At 45.4% G+C, this 19759-nt stretch overlaps 1 protein-coding gene across 2 annotated transcripts in view; it reads left to right on the plus strand.

The window, feature by feature from the left end:
• The first annotated feature begins 6212 nt into the window (after window positions 1–6212).
• Window positions 6213–19759, plus strand: part of SVEP1 (sushi, von Willebrand factor type A, EGF and pentraxin domain containing 1) — a 1471106-nt gene continuing 1457559 nt past the window's right edge. For both annotated transcript variants that reach the window (XM_069630907.1, XM_069630908.1), the window contains exon 1: window positions 6213–7199. In XM_069630907.1, the coding sequence (XP_069487008.1) occupies window positions 6666–7199 (534 nt within the window). In that variant the 5' untranslated portion in view covers window positions 6213–6665. The remainder of the gene's footprint in view (window positions 7200–19759) is intronic.

Below are 19759 nucleotides of genomic sequence, written 5' to 3' on the forward strand. Positions count from 1 at the left end.
TATGCCAACCCATGCATTGCTGATATTTACAGATGTGTTTGCCACCAGACTGACTAAATTACACAAATATTATAATTAAGATCAGAGATGCACGTCTTTTAAACCCACCTTTGCCTTTAGGAACTTTGTAACTCAGCAACTGTCAGGAAAATGCATTTGAACTTTGAGCCTGCTATGTGCCATTTACAGATGTGTTTGCCACCAGACTGACTAAATTACACAATTATTATACTTTAGATCAGAGATGCAAGTCTTTTAAACCCACCTTTGCCTTTAGGAACTTTGTAACTCAGCAACTGTCCGGAAAACACATTTGAACTTTGAGCCTGCTATGTGGTGCCATTACACAGGTGGATCCATAGATGTCAGGAGACTGGATACAGAAAAGGCATATGGCCTGCTATAATTATGGTGTGGAGCATTTATGAGTGGGGGGTCTGATTAGCAGACCTCCCTTTCAGAAACAGAATTACTTGCATCATTTCAGTGTTAAAAATCAAAAATGCTCAGGCTTTTATGCCCTTACAAGATGGAATTCTGTCACAGTGATACAAACAGGGGACAGGCTGTCCTTAGCGCAACACAACCATGTGCTGTCAAGGACCACACCAAAGAGCACTTCCAAGCATTTCAAAGTGGGCCTCTAGGCCATCAGACGACCACACGCTGGATAAATCTAGTACCACACAATCAATTGACACAAGTGTTTTGGGAGGATAGCTAAGGGGCAACACGCTCGCCTTGGAAGCAAGACAACACGGAGCAATACAGGTTCGATCCCTGGATCCGTGGTTAGAAACCTCTGGGTAATAAGCACGTTATGAATAACCTATCATATCAATAAAATGTGGCAACAGAAAATCACTTGGCATCCTCAATGGGTTTTCTACCCTCTTTTATCGATCAGCATTTGTTTGAGCCATTAACAATGATTACACACACACACACACACACCTCCTTAGAGCTATAAGTGGTGCCTATGCAGGCTCTGCCGGGGCTACCTGACGTCTCACCAGTATAGGAAAGAAACAAAGGATTTACTCATTGATATAATTGCCTATATCCTGATGGAGAAACAGACGTATGTACAGACAGCAGTTTGCACAGAAGCTGACCCAGTGGGAGCTATATTTGTATAGTCCCCTCGCAGGATTCTCTAACTTAGGTGGCCTCTGTACCTAATACTCATTTACTGTTCTGAAATGTGGTAAACTTGGGCTTGCCGCTCAAGTCCTGCCTGCGTGCTTCTCGTATCGTCTGTCTTCCCGCCCCCACACTCCCTCCTACTCCATGGTGCTCTCTATCTCGCCTATCTTCTCTAACTGCTTCTCTATTGACGATCCTGCTCTCCTCAATAAATCTGGTAGGAAAAAGTTTAAAAAGGACATCCTGGTCTCCCACCCAGGCCTCCCTATCGCTGACACCTACACTAGTGCCTGCTCTAAGGAAACTCTCACTGACATCCTCTTTTTTGTGCCTTCACGTGACCTATGGACCCTTCATATGGTCTCTGTGCTCTCTCCTTTTTCCTCTTCTCCCATTAATGGTGGCACCCGTTGGGATGTCCTCTTGGCCCCCTTCCGCTCCTCTAAGGCCATCATTAATGTCTACGCTAATGGGGCCGTCTTGGTCCAAGGCCCTCAGGCCAACCTTCACCTCTTTGATAGACGCTTCCCTCGCCTCATCAACTTCCTTTCCTCCCCTGCTGTCCCCCCCTGTCTTCGGCTACCTTGCCTCTACCCTCCCTCCCTGCCCCCTCTCGCACTCCCTCTTCACCTCCTTCTTCTACATCTCCGCAGGGCATACCTCTGATCTGTACTCCTCCCCGGAAGTCCTTCAAGGATGGCAACCTTCTCCACTTTGCCACTCTTAACTCTCGCTCTGCCATCAAGCATTCCTCCAATATCTGTCGCCTTCTTGAGGAACTGGACCTTGACGTCCTCGGTCTCACTGAGACATGGTTCACAGCCAGCACTGTCACGAGCTTTGACACACTCCTACCTGAAGGTTACAAGATCCTCTCTGTGCCCAGGCCCAACCGTGCAGGGGGGGGTGTTGCCCTTATCTTCCCTGAGTGGATTCCTGCCACTGTCACTCATACGCAGACCTACTCCTCTTTTGAATGTCTTGTCTGCCGACTCTCTCTCTCTCCTAGCCATTCCCTTACCGTCGCTACTATCTATCGGCCACCTGGTCAAATTTCCTCCTTCCTCTCTGAGTGGGCTGACCTCTCCTCCTCACTCCTGTCCTCTACCACTCAACTCCTCTTTCTTGGTGACTTCAACATCCACCTAGATGCCTCCTGTCCCCCCACTGGACTCTTTCGTGACCTCTGCGACTCTCTCTCACTCTCTATTCTCCCATCTGGGCCTACTAATTCTGCAGGGCACACTCTTGATGCTCTGATCTCTTCTGACCTTCCCCTCTCTGTCCCTCTCTCCACTCCTCTCTCCTGGAGTGATCACTTTCTCCTATCCTCCCACCTCACCCTCCCTACCCCACAGGTAAAGCCACCCTCATCATTGCCACCCACCTTCTCGGTCATCCGACCCATGAAGCGCGTGTCAGTTGCGGCTTTCGCTGCCACCTTCTCGCCCCCCCCTCCGCCTTCGGCTGACTCCCACCCTGACACAGCCCTCTCCTTGCTCCACTGTGCTATATCTGATACTCTTGATATCCTTGCCCCTGTCATGAAAATCCGCCTGAAGCCCAAAGCCAAATGTAACTCCTGGTATGATTCGGATCTCGTCACCCTAAAACGCAAGTGCAGGGTGGCAGAGAGGAAATGGCGTGCTTCATGTTCATCCTCTGACAAACTGGCCTGCCGCCTGCTCCAAAGACAATACCGTCTCTCTGTTCTCACCAAGAAGAGAGCCCTTATCCAAGCCCGCATTTCTGCGGCATCTAACAACTCGGCTGAACTCTTTAAAATCTGCAAGGAGCTGGCCAACCCTGCTGCAGTCTCTACCTCTCCTGTCCCCTCCCAGGCCCTCTGCACTGCACTGGCCTCCCACTTCATCTCTAAAACTCAGGACATCCTGGCCTCACTCTCCTCCCATCACCTCCCCCCCTCTCTTCCCTGCTCTTCCTCTGGCCCTTCTGCAGCCACCCCTCCTCCCTCCTTCTCTGCCTTTCCCCTTTTTTCTGCTGACAAGGTTTCCAGACAAGTCCGATCTATGAAAGTCTCGTCTAACCAGATTCACCCCTGTTCCTCCAAAACTATCAAGGACCACATCGACTCCCTGGCTCCTGCCCTGGCTGACTTTTGCAACCACTCCTTCGCATCTGGAGTCCTCCCATCCCCTCTCAAGCACTCCCTTGTGCACCCTCTCCTTAAGAAACCCTCTGCCAACCCCTCCTGTCCGGCTAACTATCGACCAATCTCCATCACTCCCTTCCTGGGCAAGCCCCTGGAGAAACTGGCCATCTCCCAGCTTAACCACCATGCTGAAGCTGTCGATAGTCTCCATGACCATCAATCTGGCTTCAGAGCGGCCAGACGCACGGAAACTGCTCTCCTGAACATCCGTGAGGACCTGCTCTTGAACCTCGACTCCAACACTCCGTGTGTTCTCATTCTGCTCGATCTCTCTTCTGCCTATGACACTGTCAACCATGCCATCCTGCTCAACCGTCTCCGTGATAACCTGGGTATCACTGGTCAGGCTCTGGCGTGGCTGACCTCTTTCCTTTCCAATCGACCCTCCCAGGTCCAACTTGGGTCCTTCCACTCTGACATCTTTTTCTCCACCTGTGGCGTTCCCCAGGGATCTAATCTCTCTCCCTGGCTTTTCAACCAGTATCTGGCACTCCTTGCCCACCGCATCGCCACCCTCTGCCCCAACTTTCAGTGCTATGTGGACGATACCCAGCTCATTTTCAGGCTACCCTTGGCCTCCTCCTCTCCCTCCCTCATCTCTGACTGTCTGTCTGCTATCCAGGAATGGTGTGCTGCCAATGACCTCTGCCTTAATGCTAGTAAGACTGAGATCCTACTCATCGGCACACCCACTCCCTCCTTCCCTGCAGCTCTCTGGCCGGCCTCCCTTGGCCCTCTTCCTGCTCCTACCTGCATTGCAAAAAACCTCGGGATCATCTTCGTCTCCACACTCTCCTTCTCTCCTCATATATCTGACGTCTCTAAGAGGTCACATTACCAGCTGCACCTCCTCAGAGGTATTCTTCCCTTCCTCTCCTTCCCCCAGAAGCTCACTGTCTCCCGAGCCCTGGTTCTCTCGAAGCTGGACTACTGTAACAGCCTCTATTTTAATCTGCCTGCCTCCACTCTCCGCCCTCTGCAACTCATCCAGAACAGAACTGCGAGACTTGTCCTTGGCCTCAAGCCCAGGGACCGTATCTCTCCAGGACTGAAATCTCTACACTGGCTCCCAGTGGCTGCGAGGATTAAGTTCAAAACCCTCTGCATTGTCCACAAGGCCTTCTGGGGCCTGGGGCCTAAATACCTTCAACTCTCTCTTCCTAAATATCTTCCTTCCCGAGCCCTACGCTCATCCGTCTCCAACTCCCTCAGGGTCAGCCGCTTCTCGAAGCAACGAGCTGGGGGTAGATCTCTCTCCGCGGCAGGGGCCTCCCTCTGGAACAGCCTTCCTGCCTCCCTGAAACTTGAGGAGAACCATCTTCGGTTCCGGAAGCACCTCAAAACCTTCCTCTTCACTTCTGCTTTCTCTCTCCCTCTCCCCTGCTAAATTCTTCACCAAAACTGCACTGATTCTGCAACTGGGCCACTCTCACCGACCTCGGTCCTGGGCCCAGTCACTCTTCACTTGCACTGCCTCCCTGGCAACCCCTGCACTGCGGGACTGTCTCTGTATCACTACAGCCGCCCCCCCAGCACTTGTCTGCACTTACCTTGCACTTGCCACCAGCTGGCCCTATTTATTTATTATTTTATTTCTATTCTACTTATTTGTACTGCACTCCCCCTCCCCCTTCCCCTTGCACTTTTTCCCTTCCCCCTACCCCTGCACTTGCGCGGCCTGAATGACACCTGGCCTAGTAGGATCGCTGTCTGTCTTCCCCTTGTTCCCCCTCCCTGCCTCGTCGCGCCTTGAAACACTTGTGTATAGGCGCGTTACAAATGCCATATCATATCATATCATATGCAGATAGTACCACCTGGGACAATGCCGAATGATCCAAAATGTGTTGCAAGGCCTCATGGTGTATTGCTTGTTTAGTGCAGGTGGCACTTGCCAAAGAAAGCAGTGCCTCCTTTTGAGCCACAACCAACACAATTTGCCCATAACCCCTTTCCAGAGTTCTCCCCTCGATTTTGGATCCCACTTGAAGCACTGAACTCACTCATCAACTCCCTTATTCCTTTCCAGTTGTTTGATCGCTTCTACCCCACTCTCGCTTCTCTGTCCCTCTCGCCTTTTCCCCTTGTCTTTTAAACCACATGCCATGCACTGGCGTATCCCGAGTAGAGGCACACAAAGCCAATATACAGACAGGCTATGGTGCCACAACACAACTTTGTTGCTGATTGGTGCAGTATAAAAGCTTTTCAATACAATGTCATATTTAATTTAAAATGCCTGACAATGTTTATTCTGAGTTTAAAAAAAAATGATCTAATGATATAAATGTGTATACAAAATGCCAGAATGGGTACATTTTTAAAGAGTTTAGCAGAGTGGGAAGGAAAGCTGCAAACGGTGAGCATAACTCAGTCAGGGGTTGCAGACCTCTTCGGTGCATGTTTGTGCCCAGGTGCTGTGGCAGAAACCTTGCCTACAGGACTGTTGCGCAGGATGAGCATTGACGTGGGAATTCCAACGTGTACGAAAGTCAAGTAATAATCCTAAAGGCCACTGTTTTCTTACAACTGGGGCAAAGACTTGCTTGACAAATACTTCCCTTTCCATGTACGCCCCGGACTTTAAAGCGTGCCTGAACGTAAAGGCTGCCCTGGGAGAATCACACGTGCGTAATATCGATTCTGCAAACATTTTTCCACTACCAAAAACGATCTAACGGGTCTTTGCCCCCACCCGTGTGACTGGGTCAATGTGAGTTTGCAGGGGGAGGGGGCGTAGAAGACGGCGTGAGGGAGTGGGGGGTTGACTCCCCACCTACCTCAAACCTTAGCTCTAGTGCATATGACTTGCATTCACTCACTGAGTCACTCCTTATATCTTCATTCAACATCTCCCACAACAGCGTCTGCAGCTCCTCGCCAGGCATATGGGATCAATCAGGTCTGTCCGTGTCTATGTTTTTTTTTTTTCTTCAGGAATGCTGACAGTCTGACAGAAATGAGGCTCTGGTGACACGGAATCTCAACAACTCGCACACGAGGAGCGGGAGGCGGTCACAGGGAGTGAGTAGGTGGGTGGGTGCCTTCACACGTGTGCTGTTAGATGGAGAGATAAGAACCACCGGCTGTCCCTGCCCCCTTTATTGTAGTTTAAGCAGGGGAGTGGGAACTGGGAAGGGAAACGAGCGTTTTGTTTCAAGCAGAAGCAGAGCGAGCCAGAGCAGAGAAATGCAGCCCGCAGTCCTGCGGAGTGCAAGCAACTGAACAGAGGCAGGGCGCTGCTGCGGCAGAGTTTGGAGCGTGGGATTGTGAGACTGCGGGGGACAACAACGCAATCTCCTCAACATAAAACGCAAATAACGGCTGTGGCGCTGCTTGGCGCGCCATGGGGCAAACCACAATGTGGTTATTTCTGACATTTTCTTCTTCTTTGCTGCCTTTATTTTGCTGCTGGACGTCAGCGTTTCACCATGTACCTTTGTACCGGAGCCTGAACTTCAGCTCCGGGCCGCACCACTTCCAGCTGGCGGAGAGCAGGCGGCACCCCCTGGACGCCACCGAGAACAAAGTGGAGAAGCTGGGCCAGTTCTTCAAGAGGAACGTGCGCAAGCTGAGGGAAAAGAGCGGCCTCCTGGACCTGGTCTTCCTGGTGGACGAGTCCTCGAGCGTGGGCCACGCCAACTTCGTGAACGAGCTGAAGTTCGTGAAGAAGCTGCTGTCCGACTTCCCCGTGGTGCCCTCGGCCACCCGCGTGGCCATCGTGACCTTCTCCTCCAAGAACAACGTGCACTCGCGCGTGGACTACATCTCCTCCAGCCAGGCGCATCAGCACAAGTGCTCCCTGCTGAACAAGGAGATCCCGGCCATCACCTACAAGGGCGGAGGAACCTACACCAAGGGGGCTTTCCAGCAGGCGGCGGTAAGGCTGAGACTGAATGGACCCTGGGAATGTGAAGTGTTGACTTGTGTATCCCCAGATAACTCCTTGTAAATAATGCCGAGGCCTCGGGTTGGGCCAGACACCCCCAATCCCTTCTAGGCTGCGGTTAGACTGGATGCCAAGCACACACTATTCTTGTAATGGTACTTCAGGGAGGCTGTGGTATAGACAATGCATGCACAAATAAATGTTAAGGGGAACATAATGATGGTGGGGCAGTGAGACTGTGGACTGGCATGGCAGGTAGGGATTGCGTTAAACTCGTTATTAAGACTTAGAAGTAACATGCCGGGAGTATTTTTATTTTCTTTGGAGGTATCCAAATTGCCTCCCTTTGCTCCCAGAGTGCAGACAGGGGGTAGTTTGTCTCCTGTATTTCCCTCGGCCTTGAACAGATGGCAGGAGAATTCCACCGTCCTGGTACCTTTTGGCTAGTGTTTTGAAGAAAGAATCCCCTAACACGTTGAACTTTCAGAGTGTTTTCACGGTATCTTTCAAAAAGTTAAGGTAGCTCTGGTCACAGGGTGAAGCGAGCTTTTACAAGAGTTGTGGAGACACGTGACTGGAATGCAGAATGCAATCCCAACCATACACAACCGCCCTGCAAACGTACGGCGGCACCCCTTGCTGTGTTCTTTTTTTTAAACATGACTACTTGCATATTTATGTTTTTATGAAACTAATGCAGACATGATTATTGTATTTCTTCTCAGTCACATCTTCATAATCCTGTCGTTGTGGCCATTGTATACTCCTCTCGTTGTAACACCTCAGCTGGCTGATTACATATCAATCTTTTAGTTGTGACACCACCGCCAAGCCGCTGCACTTCCTCGAAACAAAAGACAGCCCTCCTAAAAACGGAATGTGTTCCTATTCTAAAGCTACCCCATGACTACTTCTTACGGCGGCGTTACAGCTACAAGAGTCATATGATCAGGACTCATGTTCCCCCCATCAAGCACATTTTAATGGTAACATGTGTCAGACTGGAGTTCTCTGCCCAAGTAAAGCACGATTTCTAGGCCCTCTTTTAGGGGCGGTGTGCTGTTTATGTAACAAATGTCTGGTAATACATAATATCTTTATAAAACGTGGCAGCCTTCATTATCTGTGAATTCAATATGTATATACGTGTCTTATTACAGTCTTGTTGTGTCTTAACTACTCACCTGTAATGAGACAATAACATGGTTCCCAACTGTAATACACGATTTCAGTTGTGTTGTGTGCTTGCACTACTTGCTGACAGCACAGAGTTAAGGACCAACTGCTTTTAAAGCACTTTGTGATTTGAATATCTTTTCAGCTTCTTTTCTTCTTTACTTTCCATGGGAATGTCAATCAGTCGATCAGGGGACACGGGTGGCACTATTTTCATTCTGTGCACTGCTGGAGTGTAGAACAGCAGGGCATGGGTCTACCTTTATGTTATCACTCATTCATTTGAAATCTCAAAACCGCCATTAAATACGGATTCAGATATTTGTTCACAACACAATACAAGTTGCAAACCAGTGTGATTTTTTTTTTGCACCAATGCAATCAAGAGTACAAGTGATGTCGTTGTGTTTTTGTATTCTAAGGACTAAAGTATGTCCTAACATACTTAAAAAGGATATTGCAAGTTACCTCAGAGTTCTTTGATCTTATAAAGTAATTCCATCTTTGGCCTTGCTCGGAGGTTTGTTCACGGAACGACTTGGTGACTTGCAAAATTGTGTTTTTCATAGCCGTAGTAGTACTAGTAGTTGTGGTGAGCATGTCTGTGCATCAAGCTGCAGGTCTCTGTCAGACATCAGATGAAGAGAAACCCCATCTGTGGCCAGGGTCCATGTGGGAGTACAGGATATGTAACCGGGCAGAGGGTATCCCTGCCTCTCCACACTCTGTACTGCACTGATGCCACAAGATTACGCAATTTCCACCATTTAATAGTCAAACTCATGTTTTGTCTCAAAGATAACGCAGCAACTTGGAAACTATTTCATTTAAAAATAGAACTGCTGACTCGTTGTGTGTAGCAAGCTCATCCCTTGCGAGGAGAACCTGACTTTTAAATGTATTACGGCAATGGGAGGTGTCATGCTTTTTATGGAGCATCCAAGAAAGGTGGAATTACACGGTATTGGTACATGGATATTCTTATTAGCTTCCTCTCAGCCAATCAGAATGTTTACAGTGCAGTCAACGACTACTGCTATTTAACTAATGAAAGGAAAGGAAAAAGGTTGGGAAATGCTTTCATTTTCTTATAAAAAAAGACATTAATTTCTACATAACATAATGCATGCTCATGTTCAACCTGTTCCAGTTAAACCAAGTTGCAATGAACATATTTACCTTATGAAGACAACCACTTAAATACTACATAATAAATCCCCAATACTCATTTTGTCTATTTACTTTAATCTTAAAGTAACATTTTGTACTTCAACACCAAAACTCCATAACACGCATTGCTTATTCCACAATGTGCTAGTGCCTTATGGGCCTCTTCAGGTGTCATTATCGCTTGGGATAACGACATGCCACCAAGTAATGGTCTGAGGCGATGAACCGTCCCTCATTCGCAGCAGAAATTGCTGCTCGTGTGATGATAGCGGTGCACCACACTATTCTACCACACTCATGTGTGATATCCCCTTTGCTTGTGAATATGTCGGCTACACCATGGCACTGTTTTGTTAAGCGGTAATAGAGGTGTTACGCTGGATTACATCTGAAATAATTCACTGTGTGTATTGTGTTAAAATAGCGAAAAACCATACTTGAAAAAACTATGATGCTAGAGGATCGAAGAGCAGGTCGGAAGGCGAGGAGAGAGACGGATCGTTGACAGATGAGTTCTTTTCTGGAAAATGGTAGCAGAGGGTAGATGGTCAGGGAAGACCGAATGTGCTTCTTCTTTACTTGAGGTTTCAGCGTTAGGGAGGGAGGCAATGGGCTTTGTTTTTCTGACTGCAAGTGCAACGTTAAAAAACCACACACAGAGATCGGAGCAGCAGCAAAAACTGAGCAGTACACAACTATAACAGTTCACTCGGACATGGGCACAGGAGGGAAAAAAACACAACGCATTTGGGCCAGGGAAGAAAACAGGGAGAACTTGTAACAATTTATGGGATGGCCACTTTCAACTCAGGGAGTTCCTTCCCTCCCCAATCAAGGTGTCGCACAGTAAAACGCTTAACAGATTCAGACTTGGCCATGTTTCCAACCTGTTTAATACCACTCAGCTTCCTCCCTCAGTGCCACCAGTAAGCCAGGAACCAGGCCGGTGTATAGAAGAAGGTAATATTGATTTATTTAAATTACAGGATTAACAATTGCTATAACACAAGCCACCCACTCTGTGGCACAACACAATACTCACATATAAAATGTACTCACATCAATAGACTGGCATGTATTTCTTAGAAAACTTTAATTTGCAACAACAAAACACAGGTTGCATTTTAAATCAGATCACATGTGGGATTTCTGTGCACATTAATACATAGGAAACTTTAAAAACACACAGGGCCTCATTACAACCCTTGTGCTCCCGGAATGAAGGGGGCCGGTACGGGATCGGCCCCCTTCATTCCGGGAGCACGTATTACGAGGTTCCCTTTGCAGGACCCGGACCAGAAATCTGGTAAAACCAGACGTCTTTTCCGTGTCCCGCGAGGGGACGAGGGAGGTTACAATGGGACACTCATAATGTGCCCGTTGTTACCTCCATCCCCATTCCCCATTGAGCCCTAGGGGGCTCAATGGGAATGGGGAATGGTTCCTGCAAGGAGGACTTACCGGCTCCTCCAATGTCGGAATGACCCGGTAAGTCCCCATTGCAGGAACCCGGTAAAGGATCCCGTTTTGAAGGCAGCCATGGAGCTAATTGCTCCATGGCTGCCTCCAAACTCGTAATGAGGCCCACAGTCATTAATTTATTTATCAAATGCTCTTTTCTCCCAGCACATCCCCCAGGCATCATTTATATGTGACACCCCTCAGTTCAAAGACAAGGCTTGGGGACTGGGAATCTATGGGAATTTCGTCTGGCTTTTTTAATTTGAAAGGCAGGATTTTGGAAATGAAATCAATGGGAATGTTTGTTTGGGAACACAGCACATTCAGAAGAAAGGCAGGTTTTTTTGGATTCCTTATCTGGGACCACGGACACCCATCTTCTGTAAGAAAGTTAGGGGTGCAGGAAAATAAGGTCACCCAACTACTTTATCAGCTATAGTGAACATGACACACTGGAATGAGATTTGTTAATTTTTGAATTGTAACAAGAATCATCCTGTGCTCTTTTCTATAGGGGAATACATTAATTATTTTCAATCTAATGGACTAAGGGTATACACAGATCTGCCCCCCACCACCCACAATTTAAGGGAGAGGACTTTGTATCCACTTGTTATCCTCTCCTAATGTGATCATAGCCCATCCCTTCTTATTGCAGAAGATAACTAACAATGTTCTTTACACTAGGTCTCCTTACATGTGCTTTCAAATACCAGCAGGCAGATTCAATAAATCCCTTGTACCCTAATCAGTATCTAATGTTGCAATCCCTGTTCAGTGTTTCTTTCTCTGCATTTATCATCAAAACTATTATTGACTCCCTAGTGCCACTTTTCACAGTATAATACTCATTTAATTGGATATATTCCAGAGACCTTACCCCTAGCTTCCCTACCTGATTTTCTGTGGCAAAATACTTATTTGTATTCCTGCCTGTGTCCAGAAAATAACTTTAAGGCAAATGAAACACTGGAACAGAATTTTGTCTAATTCACAGAGACACAGGTATTTATTAAAGCTGCTGCTAACTTCAAATGGTCGCACAATTTGTCATGTGAACCACCTGCCCTCTCATTATTTCTCTTTGTCTGCTCTCCTCCATTCATAAGTCGAGCATTTATACATTTTTACAGTTAGTGTAGTCTTACAAAGGTCTTTGACACTGACTAAATCTGCACTCTGGCCAGGGCATCAATGTATTCTCTTGCAGCTGTTCCTCGGCTATATACCATGCTAAACATGTTCTGTAAGCACAAGTAGGCCGCTGAATCCATACATAGGCTGTCACGGTTTTATAACACAGAACACTCCAGCCAGGGACTCCTTCCCCTGACAATGAATGTAGTGCACAATAAAAACGCTTTTTATCTTTAATAAACCAGTAGGCCACAACCCATCTCGCACCCGACCTTCACAAACACCCTGTGTCACAATGGACTAGGAACCAGGCCGGTGTGTATCAATAAGATATTTATTCATTTATGATTTAATGAAAAAGGAAAACATGTTAAAAATACAACAGACACTAATATGTGGCAACACAAATGCAGTGCTTCCTACAGAACAACTGGTTAAGAAATCCTAACACAGATCACATGGATCTTTAATGACAGAACAGGAAAAATAGTTTTAAAGCAAGTGATAGCACCAAGGTTAAGCACTCCCCCTGCAACACTCACCCCCAAACATCAGCTAACTTAATTCCCTTTGAATGGAAGGCAGGGACAATGAGTAAGGATAGAGGGATTAAAGTCGGATTTGGAATAAAGCCCACCACCCCAAGATGGGAAGTCAGAAAATAAAATGAAAACCCATTTTTGGAGCAAAACGGCAGAATTGGATTTGGATTATTTCTCCCACAGCTACTCACAACTGTGGTGGAACAGAATGAAAGGAAATGTGTGTTGCTACACTTGATATAGGGAAGCTTAGAGACTAATGATCAGCACACCAGGGCAACGTGGAAACAAGGTAGGAAAATCGATTTTGGGAAGAAGCAAATGCAAAAGAGAAATACAAACAGCAAATGGAAATGTATTTTACACGGGATTGGCAAGGACAGGTAGCTAAGGAAAGGGGCTTAGCTTTCAAACTTGGAAATTGTTATTTAAGGACAAGGACAGAGGCACATAACAGATAGGATTCTAGACAAAAGGGATTGCTCTCAATAGGACTATGGCTTGGGTTTTTAATAGGACAGATGCAAGTTATAGGTTTGTGGGGTAATGCACACAATACACGGGCACATTCTATTTTCAGTTACACAGAGACTAATTCTGTTGAGGCTATACTTTAAGGAATATAATTAATAAAACCACTCAACAAGATTGTTGATTTTGAATGGCAACAATATTGAACGTGAATTTCAATGGGGGAATTCATTGATTTATTTCAAAATGATACTAAGGACTTATACAGACAACTGAAAGATTTATCAAAAGAATACACTAACATACACAGGCTAATGCAGATTATTCTATGGAAAGGTGAAAGAATTATACTGGACATTTGGGACTTTCAATGGGATTTGCAATGGCATTTTCAATGGGGTGATGTTGCAAAAAGGAAAAGGTTATGTAATTTAGGGTGGGGTTATTTGCTACTTACAAAGTAAGCCTTGGTTTGGGATTCTGGACAGCCAGCTGTATCTCAGGACTCTCTGGACAGCTAGGCAAGAGGTCTGGTCTCTGCACAGCTTGGATAGGATTCTGGACAGCCAGTTGGATCTCAGGACTCTCCGGACAGCTACGCAAGGGGTCTGGTCTCTGCACTCTCTTGGATGGGAACAGCTGCTTCCTCTCCGTCCTCCTCCTGTCTCCCCAGATTCTTGTCTGTGTCTCCTCTTTGTCTAGTACAGTCCGTCGTTATATAGCCCAAAGGACATCATTTGTTTTGCAATCTAGGGGAGTACTCTAGAATTACTCCTACCCCCGGATGGGACAGTTTCCCATTCCTCTCTCCGGCCCCTGGCATGATTGGTTCAAGGGGGGGAGCACCATGTGTCTGTTAAGCATTTATTACAGTTCTTTGTTCTCAAAACTGAGTTATGTATCATAACTTTAAACTTATACTAGACACCGTCATAAGAAATATATAGGCGGTTTCAGGGTGGTCATAGGGAATTAGGCAAGCCGACTGCCAACTCTGTGCGAGGTAGCATGGCCTCTTGGCACCATTTTGTCTTTTTCATGAAATGCATAACAGTGATAACTCTGCAAATGATTAAACATGTTCATAATGTCCATCTCCATCCTTCCACCAACTTTCATATTTGTCCCATCTATAATCAGCCAGAAACAAGTCTTTACTCACCATTTTCAGTCCACAAAGTCCTAGGAACATGCGCTTAGTCTCTTCAGAACCTCCTGGAAATCACATCTTATTCTGAGTGCTGGGAGAAATGTCTAAAAGGAATCAATCCTTTAATGTCAATTTAGAGGATCTGTAACATATTGCAGGGCGGTGCTTCATCCCCCACAGCCAAATATCTCCCCCGGCTCAGCTTGCAACAAAATACTTTTATTGCACCCTTTGAAGTTTGTCTTTTGGAGTGGGTGCTGGAGGAACTACTACTTCCTGGTCAAACTACGGCCACGCTTGCTTTCTTTGTCCTCCCTGCTAGTACTGCCTGTTAGTCTGGCAGAGCAGAGAATCATCACGCCCCCAGACACATCACATGTCATTGCGGAATGGTTCACTTATTGGTGCGATTTCCAGTGGGAGGCAAGTCTGTGAATTGAGTTCTGTACCTGAGCCCACAAACTGGTTTTACTGGTATTCTGAGCCTCAAGGTGATGGAATTCTTGTGGGGGAGAACATAATGTATATGGCTTTATTCTATACCCCACCCACTGCATATTTTGCTGACATTTTCTATGCGAGCAAAGTTCCCTTTCACAATGGTTTTTAAAAGTAATTTTTCTTTATTTAGAACACTTGTGCAAGCCGTTTTTCATCTAACATTTGAAATGCGGTTCTGTAAGTCATGGGATTCTTTTAATTTGTCCTTTTGAGTGGGTTTGCATTTGCTGCTGGTGCATTGATGCTTAGGGGTACTGCACAGGGTTCTTTTATTTGAAACAGAATAAAAAAGAAAAACCAAGCCGTTTTTCTTCATTTGCAGTGTTTTGAGCGCTGCGGTTCACATGCAAGGGAAAAAAAGCTGTTTCAGGTTGCAATGATGACATCCTTCCCCCTCATGAGAATTAACAGTAAAACAAGGCTGTTTTGGAATTAGTGCATACTTGTTGTTATTCAGATGCATGAAAAACAACTGCAGAGCCGTTCGGAATGCAGGACATAACTATTCAGATGAAAGAAAAGCAAACGTAGAGCCGTTCTTGGTGAAGTGTTCAAATGCTTGCCACACATGTGCCGGGGACAGCACAGCACAGCACAGTCGTTTTTGGTGGCACTATTTAATGTCGTTTTTCAGGTGACAAGGATTTCTGTAAAGGCATGTAAATGCACCCCACAATGCATTCACTGTAATTGAAAGCTTAGGATTTGCAATGCAAGATATATTTGCAGTTTTCTGTTTTAGAGAGCCTATGTCAAAAACAGCTTTCAAAGCCTACAATGTTGAATACACATCTCACATTTTCCTAACTACAGGTTCCCTAATTTTTAATCCTACACCCATTTCCTTAGACCCCTTGCATGTGTTTTCATTTTGTTTATTTTTTTATACATTTTCTGGTATGTGTTCAGGAGAGACTGTATGCGCCTGTGGGGATGGATCTGAAATTGTGATTTCTTTGTGATATCCTGCATTTGAAGGCCAAAAGGAAGGAGCTTAACAAAAACAACACAGCACCTCTTTGCAGAAGCCACCTGGGTATGAGTAGCTCTGAAAGATGGAGACCACGCAAAGGAAAGAGAAGGCAGGGTGGTGGTGACAACATAAATAATCTGTAACTTTCTGGCATTCAGACAAAGGTTATTATCGATCATCCAGTCCAGGACCCAGAACAGTCTTTGTTAACGTGCTGCACTTTTCTGGAACATGTAAGCTTTAAGTGCCGTTTCTTGAAATTATGCCTGCATAATAACAACATCCCATTTAAATTCACAGCTGATTCCTGTGTCATCTCGGGTGCAAAGCAACCCAGATTGAAAATGCATTGTTTTGTTTTTGAGCATATCGTGCACAACACAGTTTTACAATTACTAGCTAATTTTAGAGGAGGTGATAATCATTTTTGTGCAAGGCCAGTGCTGGAATGTATACCACCTCAGACGAAGAGTTGTTTCGGTGCCCCTTCCATGTAGTGAGATCATATGTTTTGCTTGTACCAGCATTTTCTGGTAGTCGCTAAGCAATCTCCTACTGTTTTTTGCTATAGGCAAGGATGCCCTTTCTTAAGAATAACAGTTTAAACAAATCTCACCAACACTTCCACTTATTTAACAGATTCCCAACAGAAAACTCCAGTTCACCCATTTCACGTGTTTTCTGCTGGGAACATCTTCCTTGTTTTTTTCAAATTAAAAATAACTTTTTTCAGATTTGGCCATGAAAAAATGCATATCCATTCATGTTTTTCAGATACATTACACAGAATCACAATTTATCTGACTCATATGACAGTCTTAAAAGCAGAAAGCTAAATACTATAAAGCATCCTGTTGTTTCACGTGCCACATGGCACTGCCTCGGGCTATGGAACTTTCCTTGCCGTGGTTGGAGGCAGAGCCATGAGTGAGAGAAAGGGATGGAAGTGATTGTGCGAGGCAGACAGTGTTGCGTGTTGCTCCATGAATAAACTTGAAGAGACTTACATAAACATCTGCATCTCATTACCTGAGGACATAACACTGTCAATGAGCAGGGTGTGAGTACACACCTCCATGCTCCAGCATTCTGCCTCGACCGAGCGACGCTCCGACACTGGGGTTTGGGGCAGGTGGTGAACCGTCCGTCCCACTTCAGCCCAATGAGCTTGCGATGCCTTCATGCTACAAACAAAGGAAAAAGCAAAGTGCAAAACAAAAAGGACTTGGGGCTTGTGAGACCAATGCGCGCACTACTCAATTTTATGTGCACAGTCCGAGACTGGAAAGAAACTCACAGCATGGCCCGGACAGCATGCTCTGGTGTACCTAGCAACCATTGGCCTCCAGCAACCGCGAGGGAGCACAGGTAGCACAGCTGTAACAGCAACGCTGCTTTATGGCCATGGTGGGGAGCAATTTCGACTACCTCCACCCGCATGAGGACAATAATAAATAATTCTAGGGACCAACACCAAATCTATTAACTTTACTGAAACCACTGCATTTGCACGCAATCCTCCACAACACACACAGTTTTTAGTAAAGAAGCACAGTATGACTGTGCATGGCAGCTCCTTGTAGGAGATGTTAGAAGATAGCAGGCAATTGGTGATGAAAATGCTGTAGAAGCCACAAACAATCGCACCCTCGAGCTGCAGCATGTAGAACCACACCTGAACGTTTTTATAATGGCCGGGAACGCCCGCCATCCCATGGCAAAGGTGGAAACAGGAGTTCCTCATATTCTTTGAGCCTTCCGACAGACATCTCTTCACTGCAAGTAGAAGAAGGCCATCCTTTTCAACTGTATAAGGTCAGATGCGCAAGAAGTTGGCAGGCACTTGCCCCCCATACTAGGCACCCCCCACACACCACCAGGAAGCAGGAGAGCTGATGTGTTATAATCACCTCCATAAGCTTCATGAAGACTGGAAGAAGGGAAATAGGGCGATAGCTAACCACCATGACTGGATCTAGGTGGGGCTTCTTTAAAGGAGGGGTGACAAGAATGTGTTTCAGGGGACCACAAATAGTACCAGAAAGGAAAGAGTGTGGAAGAGCCACAGTGAATAGAGGAATAGTTTTCATAGGAAGATATTGGAGAAGGTGAAGGGGCATTGGGTCAGGGTGGAAGCTGTCTTAAGATTGTTTAACACAGTAACCACTATCTCATCAATAATGAGCTCACATTCTTTCCTCCAAAAGTGGGAGCGTTTGTAATTAATGGTCCCATGTATGCAGACAATACTATACTATTTGACAAAACACTGGGGGGGTTGCAGAAGATGCTTGAAATTTTGCACCATTACTCTAAAGAAAACAACTTAAGTATAAATAGAACCAAGATGATGGTGTTTGGAGGATCGTAAAGGAACAAAGAACAAATGTTATATAGATGGAAGATCAACACAGACATTCTTGAAGTAGTAGATATATACCCCTACTTAGGGATACCTATCATGAACCAACCCCTCAGTGGCTTCTATTATGAGATGGTTGAGACTAAAGTTTTGAAAAAATAGAATGTCATGAAAAAATATATGACCGACAAAGGTGGATATTCCATTGAAGGCTACCTGGAAGTTTATAAGAGATGTATTATTCCTGCACCTTATATTCAATCGAAATTGTGCGGGTTATCGAAATGGAAAACCTTGGGAAATTAGAGGGGGAATTGTGGAAACCCCTATTGGGACTCCCTAGGTTGAGCCCAATCGAAGTAATATGATGTGAACTAGGGTTGATATCCCTTAAAACACTTTGGAAAATACGGTGCTGTAAGTTCTATATGAAGATTGTGTTGGGAGAAGGGGAAGGAGTGAGCCTCATGGGCCTTAACGGTAAAAGCATGTATATGCAAGATAAATTGAACACATACATGGTAAATCTGAAAGGCTTAACACTTTCCTTTCTCATGGAAATAAATATGAAGATGCCCACAAATTTGGGAGAAATGAATGAGACTTATTAACATCTTAAAAGGAAAGCTTTTGAGTGGCACCTGTATGCTAACTTGTCTTATCTTGCCAAAAAGAAACAATATGGGACCTATGTACTCCAAGGGATAAAACCCACGATACCTAGACATTATCTGTTTAAGACCAGAAACAGAAATTTGGCGCGATTCATTGCCCTCCTTAGGTTTAACATATTGCCCTGCAGGGAATATATAGGGGCTTGGATTGGTATATCTAGGGAAGAAAGACTGGGTAGACATTATAATAGGGAGATAGAATCTATTAGACATATACTCACAGGATGTGAGAAACTGCAAGAATGGTGCTCTAGGGGCTATGGTAACTTTGTGTGTGACCTAAGAATGATTTTATCTGACCAGTTTTGGTCAGCCATTTATATGGCAGAAAATATGGTCTACATTTGTGCAGTCTTTTATATATGGAAGAGAGCAATCCCAAATAATTAGATCTATGGGTATGTGATGCCATGTTTTGAATAATATGAGGCCTTGTACCGAGTTGAAGATTATGGACTTGGATTTGAGGCAATCTGTGATGACGAAACATGTTTAAATGTAATATGAAATGTACTGTGTAAGTCTATCGAGCTTTACTGTTGTTTATGCCATGTATTATATTTTCTATATATCTTTTAATTATTACTGTAATATTATGTCATATAGTGTATAAGGTTTTAATTAACCAGTTTGCACTTTAAATAATAAAAAAATAGCTCAAATTGAAGAAATCCACAGGCTAGTCGGCAGTCCCCGTACCCCGCCACTTCCTGTACTTCTTACTGCACTTGCACAATCCGAATGTCACAATGCCTAGTAGGACCTTTTGAGTTGTTGCCCTCCCTGTTCCCTCCTCCCTCTTGTGCCTCAAAACATTTTGTGTATAGGCACATAATAGGTGAGGTAGTCAGACCTGAGAAGTTAGGGTCATTCCATATGGCAGTGCCTATAGAAAGCCTGATTTTACCAATTTTCTCTGAGAAGAAAATAATAA

Source organism: Ambystoma mexicanum, chromosome 6q (assembly GCF_040938575.1).
Source record: "Ambystoma mexicanum isolate Mex_15411 chromosome 6q, UKY_AmexF1_1, whole genome shotgun sequence".
NCBI classification, from domain to species: Eukaryota; Metazoa; Chordata; class Amphibia; order Caudata; family Ambystomatidae; genus Ambystoma; species Ambystoma mexicanum.